Source organism: Papilio polytes, unplaced genomic scaffold, assembly GCF_000836215.1.
Source record: "Papilio polytes unplaced genomic scaffold, Ppol_1.0 DF824047.1, whole genome shotgun sequence".
In the NCBI taxonomy this organism is placed as follows: Eukaryota; Metazoa; Arthropoda; class Insecta; order Lepidoptera; family Papilionidae; genus Papilio; species Papilio polytes.
In genome coordinates, this window is record NW_013525157.1 from 6,548,794 (window position 1) to 6,559,544 (window position 10,751).

The 10,751-nt window shown below is 32.6% G+C and overlaps 1 protein-coding gene across 1 annotated transcript in view; it reads right to left on the reverse strand.

The window, feature by feature from the left end:
* The window catches only part of LOC106100801 (LIM domain only protein 3), a 47,784-nt gene extending 43,127 nt beyond the window's left edge, over positions 1–4,657 (reverse strand). The window contains exon 1 of the mRNA XM_013279830.1: positions 4,424–4,657. Coding sequence (XP_013135284.1) covers positions 4,424–4,429 — 6 coding nt within the window. The 5' untranslated portion in view covers positions 4,430–4,657. The remainder of the gene's footprint in view (positions 1–4,423) is intronic.
* Positions 4,658–10,751: the final 6,094 nt, after the last annotated feature.

The window sequence follows — 10,751 nt, forward strand, 5'->3', positions numbered from 1 at the left end:
GGGTAGGGGAGCAATTAGTGCGCCCTTTGCCCGTGTGTCTGCAAAACCTTACATCACTACTAGTTAAAAAACTATATACATTATGAAGTTTTAATACTATCAGAAGCATTTGTTAAGAAACAATGACCCCTAATTCAACTGGCATTACAGTTAAAATGACAAATGTTTCGGAATTTATAAAAATGCTTTTATTTATAATAGTTTGAAATAAACGGTACTCTTATAACGCTGGAGTTCCTGAGGTCTTTAGAATATTGACTCTATAAACCTAATCCACGAAAGTTTAAATCTTTACTACATTACTTTCTTATTCGTCTCTTCTTTTTCTGATCATTAGGATACATTTACTTCTTTTATACATTTGTGCATTTAATCACTCATCATCCACTTGCCCTTATCCCTTACGGAAGGTCGGCACAGTATGTGCTGCTCTTCCATACATCTCTATCAGCCGTCATATCTGAAACCACTCCTTTCTTAAGCATATCCTCTTTCATACAATCCATCCATACTTTCTTTGGTCTTCCTCATCCTTTGTAGACATCCACATGCAATCTTAACACTTTCTGGTTTGTGTCCTCATTCGTTTCGTCGCATAACATGTCCATACCACGCTAATCTTTTGTGCATTTTATCACTGCCTACAAAAAAACAATCTTATTAATGATGTTAGTTAGAGTTTGTAGCCTAGATGGCTGAAACGATTTAGATGAAATTTGGTATAGATGTAGAGGATAGTCTGGAATTACACATAGGCTACTCACTTCTGTTTTTTTTAATCCCACGCGTACGGATTAGCGGGCGAAAGCTAGTTGACATATAGTTTTTAATGTCATTTACCCACCTCCGTATAAAATAATTTATAGATTAACGAAGTAACACAATAAATTGATTTTCGCAAATGTATATCATAAATTCATAATTAAACGAAACCTAATAATAGCAGGTGAAACCTCACGCCGGGCGGTGTCACTCTACCGCTGGACCAATCAGCTCTGATTAAATTGTCCTAACAGCCTCGTTAATTAAAGCAGGTTATTAATTAGCTAAAATTAATTAATGCAAATGCATCAACCTGCTCCATGTTGTGTCAGCTATTGTTATCTTTATACCGATAGAATATGCTAATATCATAATGAGAAAAAACTGATTAATCACAATATAACAAGAAACTACTATTTTAATGCATAAAAACCTTTTATCCATTAAAATAGAACACGTTGATACAAGACCTCTTGTATCAACGTGTTCTCTGATTTCTTTATTCTATCCTAAACTGAAATTTATCCTCAACATATATCTAGCACTCGTAAATATGATGATAATATTGAATATTAAAGCACATAGGACACTGTTGCAAAATTGAGTTGAAACTAATGCAACGCGAAAGAATTAAAAACGATACGGAAATGGAATCGATTTCGCACTTGAAGTCTAACTGCTTCATAATTCAATGGAATAAACCAAGTCCGTGATATCAAATCAAAATTAAGTACCCTTTTTGCGGCAATGTGCATACCTAATACAAGAAGGTCGCACTATCTTTATATATATTTTTTTTTGTTAAAAAGCAATTAATGTTTTTTCTATAGTTAATAATTTTTTAATGGTTACTCTTGAACGGCGAAGACGTTATCATTAATGATTACATGGAAATTTTGGCCTCCGCGGTCCAATCGACTACACGGCTGACTAAACAGTATATTATAATTGACAGCAACAACATAACGCACTAACCGGTATGAAAGTGATGTATTGTGCCAATTAAAATCACTAATATCTTTAATTTAATATAAGAAAATCCGAGGCCTATACGACGACACATAATCTAGTGGAAAAAGTAATAAATTGTATCTATCAGATAATATAAAAAAATCTTAAGATAAACGATTTGCGTTTGCATAAAAAAAATAAACATAATATATTTCATATGTGAAATAAAACGATTATATTTGTTTTTTCGTATTTCAAAATCCAAGTAAAAAAATTAAGAAGTTCAAACAGCTGGAGTAAATAAAGCTTCCGAAGCGAACGTTAATTCGGTCTGTAAACAGCCATTATGTACAAGATAAGCATTAAAATGTTGTCCCTTAATTGTGCTCGGTAATTATAAGACACAAGAAGCAGTGTATATAATTAAAACGAATGAAGCATTGGCCCGCTCTCTCTAGCCTAGTGATGTAGCTCTAATGAGCCACTTGCTAATTAGAGAATAAACAAGCCGGATACGGGATTCTAATTAGCTTTTGGGACAGCCGTGTCGCGCTCCCGCGATACTCATACCTTTTTAAACGAGTAAAAAAACTGTCACTTTGTGCCACAGATTATATTCTGCCAACTTGATACAGTGCATTATTTGTGCAGTTTTATTACTTAGTATATATTATTTGTTATCATTTATGTCAATATTTTTAAAAAACTTTTTCAAATTACTCGCAATCGCAAAGGTTACAAGCTCGAGTTTTTTATCATTCCTGTTTTATTACATTTAATTTTTATTTCTATTTATTAGTGTGAAATTCCTTATAATGTTTCCTTGAACTAAGGTGCATTTAAATTCCCTGAAACCTCATAAATTATCTTTCTCCATTCTGATTATATTATAATGAATGCGTATTTTTAATTAGGTTTTCAATAAATTAATACTATTACGTTTAAACATTATTTATTGTACATACGCAAGTGTACAATTATAATTTATTACTAAATATTAATAGCGTTCTTTTCACGTTAGCTCTTTTGATACTTAGCCAACTTATGACTTGGAAACATCAATAAAAAACACTAAGGTTTGTTAAATAGATAACTAAAGATTGTCATTGATCACAACTCTGTAGATATGTTCTAGAAACTTGTCCCATTTTTTCACATCCTTACGTCTACTGTCTAGCAATCCTTTTAACATAATTTTAAATACCCAATGTTATAAATTACGAGAGATTAGATGGATGGATGTTTGTTTCAGTTTGCTGCCTTAATGGGTGAACGGATCTCGATGAAATTTGGCATAGATGTAACGCAAAGTCTGAAAGGCTACTCGATTTTGATTTATTTTATTGTAGTATGAGGTATCTTAACTTTTAGTTCACTTTCAAATCGATTATGTCGTATTAGGATTTTAACGCAAAAAATCTTATTATATTAAGCTTTGAATAGAAATTTTTTAATAACAAGATTCTTACAATAGGCATTTATTTTCACAACAGACTTAGTTCAATTGAATACAATGACTTCTAATGTAACATTTGCTTTATCAATACAATTAAACAACGGAAATGGGAACATGTTTAATAAAATAACAATCGTCAATGCGATTTCAAAGCCGGAAACTTTATCAATAACTATTCAACAGAGACAATGAATCACGTCTTATCATAACGCCTACGCGGTTATTTTTAATTTTAATTGACTAATTTAAATATTATTATAACGAGAACAAACTTGTTTAATATTCGTTACTAAACGTATTGAACAAATGTCAATTATAAATGTTAGGTATTTAACGTTTTCTTTGCGGAGATATCAAATTAATTGACAATTTAAAAGAAGATTTAGATGTTTTTAATTTTTTAAACAAGTTATATTAAGCTTTCTTCTGTTATACTTTATGTTTTCAATCATACAAACTTTTTTAGTAATACTTTTGATTTATTATAACCCATTCCAATCTTAACAAATTAAAAAAAACTCATTTTACATTTAAATACAGAAAAAGCAACAATGTAATGGAATAAAAATAATATCGTAGACATCGACTTAGGCAACGGGAAAATTGTTAGAAAGAATAAAATAATGTCTACAAACAACGAGTTAACCGACAACTGAATAACCAATAGAGTTCCATTAGAAGTTAATTCACTATTCCTATCACCACACAGTCCATTTAATAATATTAAATTAATTATTCAGCAGTTGTATAATTAAAGCCACACATCGATCGGAATAAACAGAATAGACTCAATTATGCCAATTAAAATTCCCAATGCACTTTGTTGCATTTTCTTTGGATTGCATATTTTCATTACAATGCATTTACAAACGTTATTAACAGTTTTATGGTAATTATGAACATTTTTCCTATAGTTTCTTAAAATAGTCTGAATACAATAATGTAAGAGTTTTTATATGTTTTCGAACGAATATTTAATGTGTTTTTTTATGAGAATCTTTAAATGGTTTAAAACTGTTACTTTTAAGAGTAAAATTTATTAGTATTTTTTTTAATAATTGAAGAAAAAGTTTTTGTTGTCTTTTAATTTGCGAACTTCGAGAAACTTCAAATTTATATTTAAAATTAGTAATGTCTGTAACAGAATAGAGTATAACTGTGTAGATCATTAAGCGGCCGCTTCAAAGCTGTCGCCGCATTACACTAATTGACGCAATTAGAGGGATTGCCGAACGGAAATAAAAGTCGGCTCACCTTCATGAAACGCCGGCCCCACCAATTAGCCTAGCAGCCTGTAATTAGCCTCCGAAGCACTCCTTCACTCGAGAAGTCTCTTCGCACTCAGATAAAGTCACACCACAAAAAGGTCTTGTTCATTTTTTTTAAATTTACGATGTTCAAAAGACAGTTCGCAACGGCACCGAAAAGTTTTTTGCGCGATCGTACGCGGGCGTTTGGGAGCAGAGGAGACGTGCGCTCGCTACGGCGGCCGGGAAGCGAATGAGCAGGAGGCCGCGATACTAGGCGGGGAGTGTTGTCCTTCCTTTTCCCGTAGCAAAGTTTAGCCATTGCGGAGCTTTTCCCGCGCAGACAGCGCCCCTCATGTTACCTTTTGCAAGTGGAGCAACGCTTAACGCCGTAAGTGGGCAGATTGTGCGGTATTGCATTTAAGCCTAAATAAAAACGATACTGAATCAAATTACGATCGGATGAATGCATTCCGACTATTTTCCGTGATTCAAATGATAATTACATTACTTAAAGTCGAATCGATTTGTGTGTTTTGGTGTGTGAAAACATCAAGTTCCTTATAACATTTTGTATTGTATTATTCAAATTCTAAATTAAAAAAAAAAAAAAAACATAGAATGTAAGTAACATACCTACGTTTTACCGTCATGTAATCTATACTTAATATTATAAAGGGAAACGATTTGTATTTTTGTATATATTGAAATAACTCAAAAACTACTGGACCGATTTCTAAAATCACTGACTAAAAAAAGCTACATTTATTTAATTTCACAGAAACGAAGCTGCGAGTAACAGGTAGTCAATTAATATAATTAGAAAATAAATGCAACATATTTAAGGAAAAATTATTATTTACAAAATATTTATAAATAAAAATGCTTGTTGCGTAGGTTCAATGTTGCAAAATCAAAAACACGACCGCAAAATATTCCCATGTAATTCCGGAGTGCATTTGCTATCGCACGACGTTGCGTACCATTCATCATTGATAAAACTAGTTGGTGACACCTCGTTCATTGCGACGGCAACCCTGACGCCGGAGGGGCATCCCTGTTGCACTCATACCCCATTGTTATAGCTTATAGCCATTAAACCACATTCAATTTTTATTAAAGCTAACCCGTATTTAGTTTGCTATATTAAGTATTTAATCATATCAATATTATAAAGGCGAAAGTTTAGATGGATGGATAGATGGATGTTTGTAGCCTAAGAGGCTGAAGCGATTTCAATTAAATTTGACTTAGATGTAGAGGACAGTCTGGAAGAACACATAGGCTATTCACTTTTGTTTTTTTCTTTAATTCCACGCGGCCGGAGTCGCGGGCGAAAGCTAGTATCACAATAACTAAGATAAAAGAGTCATATTTTTCTTGCACTATCCATTGTAAATGCTCGTCAATGGCCTCGATCTGTTAAAAATAGTCAAATAAGTTATGAATTTTAAGAAAAGTAACACGTCAATAATGTATTTTGCAATAATCCTTCTGTAGTGTTTTATTTAACTGATAGTGTTTTGTTTATGACGAATAAATATAATATTTATTGAATAAATTAGTAGGCGGCAGTTATAGGATAAAAACCTCTAGGTTTATCGACACATTAGTATATTAAAAAGGGTCTATTATCTGCAAGCATTACCTTTTTAAAAACCACTCATAATAACCAATTTATTATCTATTCATTTCAAAATTCTACTTGAAAAGGATCTTGTCAATTACTATAGAAAGTAAAAGGGTTGACTTGAGTCCTGTTATATTTTTTAAACAGGCTCTCTCCTGCATTCACTCAATTAAGGCCACGTAAAAGGGGTGCCGTAAAATTTGATTTATCGCCGTCGGATATAATGCATTCAATTAAAATGAATTTTTAGTCTTCACTACATATAACAATGGAATATATTAGCTTGTACTACCGTTAAATAGACAATGTTAGACGAGATATTATACTGTCATAAGTAGTATATTGAGTTTAAAAAGATTAGAAGTACAAATTTAACTTTTTTTCAAATAAAAGTACAAATGTTTTATTGGTAATAGTGAATTACAGGTGATGTTAAAAGAAATTTTACATATATTCTGAACGAAAATTATGCAAAGAGCAATTATTATAAAAAACATTCTTGTCACTTGTCACGCAGAGGGTTTTCTGTATTAGCCAAAACTTAAGTTTATTTTTAAATGACGCGAGGCTGGTAGCCGCTGTGTGTGTATGAACAACAGGATATCTCTTTACTAGTTACATTCGATTATAAATCTTTTTGACTTCTTATATGATTAGCAGTATTATAATGTTAAAAGATGATTTCAAAGCATTTGTATAGACTCTAAGTTTAAATTTCATATTTTCCATAAACGGGGATATTTAAAAGGGGTCAGACAAACAAGCGGGTCTTGCCGCATTTGATTCGTCATTAGGCAGAATAGAATGGTACAATTTAAGGGCGCATGACATGAATACGCTAAAATTCCTAAATAAATCGAAGGGAACGCCTTGCGTTTCTATATCAATTTGCGATCCATTCAACACAGACCTCACCAGTTGGGCGGTGCTGCCTGTGTTATCGATAAAAATCGCATAATAAAATAAAATAAAAGCGTTATTGATTCCTTATAAAATATACACTAACAATGTAGGATACTTATGACTTTTTTTAAATATTGCAGTACTTGTGCAATTGCGAAACGGAAAAATCAATAAGTGACTGAATATTAAAATATGCACAATTAACTTTGATAATGGAAACAATTTGTTTTTTTGTATATAGAATTAACAAACATTATGATTTAAATTGTTTGTTATGACAATCCGTCTTTGTTTTTTTTAATTTTTTTTTTAAATTGCAATTGTTAAATTGTTAAACCTTATAAACGTTATTAGATAACCTTAATACATAATAAATATACCTTTATGTTAAGACATTGTATAAAATACTATTTCCGTCTCAAAACAAACAGAAAGTACATCTTTAAAGCCTGTAGCGACATACTGTTACACTGCAGGTATTTGAATTGTCTTTCGTTATCTGTAAATAGATCTTAAAGTTAACAAATCATTGTATTAATTATAGTTCGCATTGCATGAATTATAGCGTGTAAACATTGAACATGTGATGAGATGTCGACATATCCTTGTCGTGCGGTTCATGCATAAATAAATTAACATCACATCCGACATATCGATAAATCAAACGAACATCACTACGGTACGGCGGGCTACATTGACGCATTTATTTTCTATACCCGCTTAATTTATTGCGTGTAACTGGAAACATGCGCACTCACAAATCATAGGCCGCCTTACGAGCTTTCAGCGGCGTTTTGTCACTCGCTTGTTTGAAAGAAACACGAGCTTTACGGTTTTGAAGGGGCATTACAAATGATTTCTTAATTTGCTTCTTCATGCAAGGACTTGTACGGTTTATATAAAGAAATACACCTTTTATAAGAGACCTTGGAATTGGTTAACTTGGAGCTTTAGAAGACCAGTAATTATACGAGATATCTTACTTATTATACCAATATTATAAATGCGAAAGTTTAGATGGATGGAGGGATTTTTGTTTAGAATTTGTAGCCTAAACGGCTGAATGGATTTCGATAAAATTTGGCACAGGTGTAGAGAACAGTCTGGAAGAACACATAGGCTACTCACTTTTGTTTTTCTTTTAATATCACGCGAACGGAGTCGCGGGCAAAATCTAGTATTTGAATATTTTAACCGCAAACGCATAGGAATATTCATAGTACATGATAAAAAACCCAATCACACTTAACAACACCACTTATTGTTGTTAAATTTAATTCTAACTAATCAAAATACCATAAAATATTATGGATATAATCTGTAATGATTGTTAGTTTATAATTAAAATGCCATATGTGGTATTGTTTGAGGACGTAGCAATTACAGTGATATCGGATAACTAATTGATGACCGCGATACGATGGTTATTCAATTCTTCGACTAGCCTGTGACGTCACGACAGTCACACTCAACATTAATTAAACATCACAGTATAATATTACAAAGCTATAAACAATATTGTATTTCAATAGCGTTACATTTTATGTCCACTATTCAATGAAATATTGTTTACTAGCTTTCGCCGGCTACTCTCTCTTTACCACCCTTTTCTTATGAGAGGATGGAAAGGGGAAGTGGATTTGACGATGGAGGAGATGCATAGGAAGAGGAAATATTCTCTTTATGTGCGTCTCCTCCTCCGTCGGATAAGGGTAGGCGACGCATCTGCAATTGCAGATAGCGGTAGCGGTCGCTTCGCCAATTTGGCGGATTCAGGTGGCCGCTTGCTCGTTTGCCATCTTATGTTATAAAAAAATCTGTTTAGCCGTTTAGGCTACAAACTCTGACAAACATCCATCCATCCATCCATCCGTCTAAACTTTCGCATTTATATTATTAGTATGAATTATTTTATTCAGTTAAGGTACTTTTCTCAAGTGACAGTAATAAACATTTTAAGGCAAGCTACTAATGTAATACGAACCTGCATTACATTTTTCTTCATACTATATTATGGTAGAATTTATAGCCTAAACGGCTGAGTGGATCTCGCTGAACCTTGGCATACATAAAGTCTGGAGGAACACATAAGCTACTAGTTAACTTTTTTTTTAATTCCTGACGGACGGAGTCGCGGGTGAAATCTGTACTATAAACTTATTTCGGCAAACTATTAACGCTATAGGAGCGATTTAATTCAATCAGAACTGATCCATTGAATGTAAAGAAAAATGGCTTAAACGTTCCCGTCCCAAGTTTCATTGATTTCGCCTTTAACCAATTAATCATTCTTATCGGGTTATTTCGCTGACTTTTTCCGCCGAGGGACTGCTTGGCCATTGAGTTGTTGTGGAACGGTCGGCATTGTGCGCAGTTCGGACCATTGTTCGTAACAATTGTGTTATAAACTGATGGTAGCGGGAGTAAGCTGACGATTAGTCTTCTGAGACTATAGACATTGTATTTCATTTAGGCTTTCTTGAATTCATTAACACATTAATTGAAGTTTCAATTGAGATTTTGCACCCGACTTGTGTAGACTAGTCGGATAGATTTATGGCTTTAACCATTCGTTAGTGTTGTTGGTTCGATAACTTCTTGAAATACGTTTCCGAACTACAAAACTTGAGTTTTATTTGTTACACTAGGTAATGATAATATAAATGGAGATATCAGCAAACCAGCAAAAAGACATAATATGATAAAAACTAAAGTCATTTATAAATTAATTAAAGTCTATACATATTAATAACACAATAAACGAATAGTATATTTTTTCAAAATTAAATAAAAACAAACTCTCACCTTTCCTTTAATCAAAGTTAACGTAAAAATCCCAAACTCACATTTCTGTTTTGGTTCAACGACTGGTGTCGGTTGACAGTGTAATGACCCTAATTCGCTAGTTAAGCACCATCACTGACATAAGCCTACTCAAAGCGCAGCGACGTTAAAGCCTAATTTGGCAACCGGCTTGGAGTTACCAAGCACCATCAAGCAATGCGTATTGGTCATTTTTAACTACGTTTTAACATTTAATTCGACAGTTTTTATAGCAAAAAAATATTAACTATATGTTACCAATGCAATAAAAACAAAATCTCACGTATTTTTCTCTAAACTAGTTCAGTAAATTTAATAAATTAGTCGTATACAATTAATTGTCATAGTAACAAAGTAACAAACTTTAATGATATTACGGTCATTTAACTATCTTACAAAACTCTAAAATCTTTAAAATCCCTTAATAGCATAAACAATTTAAACCAAATTTAAATAAAACTCAAATAACATACTTAAAATTCTAAAGTATAAACGTTATAATTTGCAAGAAAATGTCACCCTTAACTCCACAAATAGCGGGCATTATCCCACCCCCACTTAGTAACGTCGCTAAGTCCCGGCAAGGAAACAACGAAACAGGTATTTGCATAAATTAAAACGAGGCACCTTTCGTCACTGAATAAAGTACGCTAACGAGAGCTTAAGGCCTAGCACGCGATACTTTACGGAGAAATGTTACCCCGTTTGCAAACAATATGTACATTTTTAAGCATCATTTAAATCTGTGATAAGACAACATACGGTTTTTAAATCTAATTAAAAATGCTTTTTATAATTAACTAGCTGTTTCCGTGCGGCTTCATCCGCATGAAATTATGAAAATTTTATTTTATTGTTTATATTTGTCAAATTATTAATAGCAAATGTCAAAATGACATGACATGATAAACCTTAGCAATCTTGATTTCTTGATGTTGGTAGCAACTTATGGTCTCTTTCACACATTATGTAGTTTCAG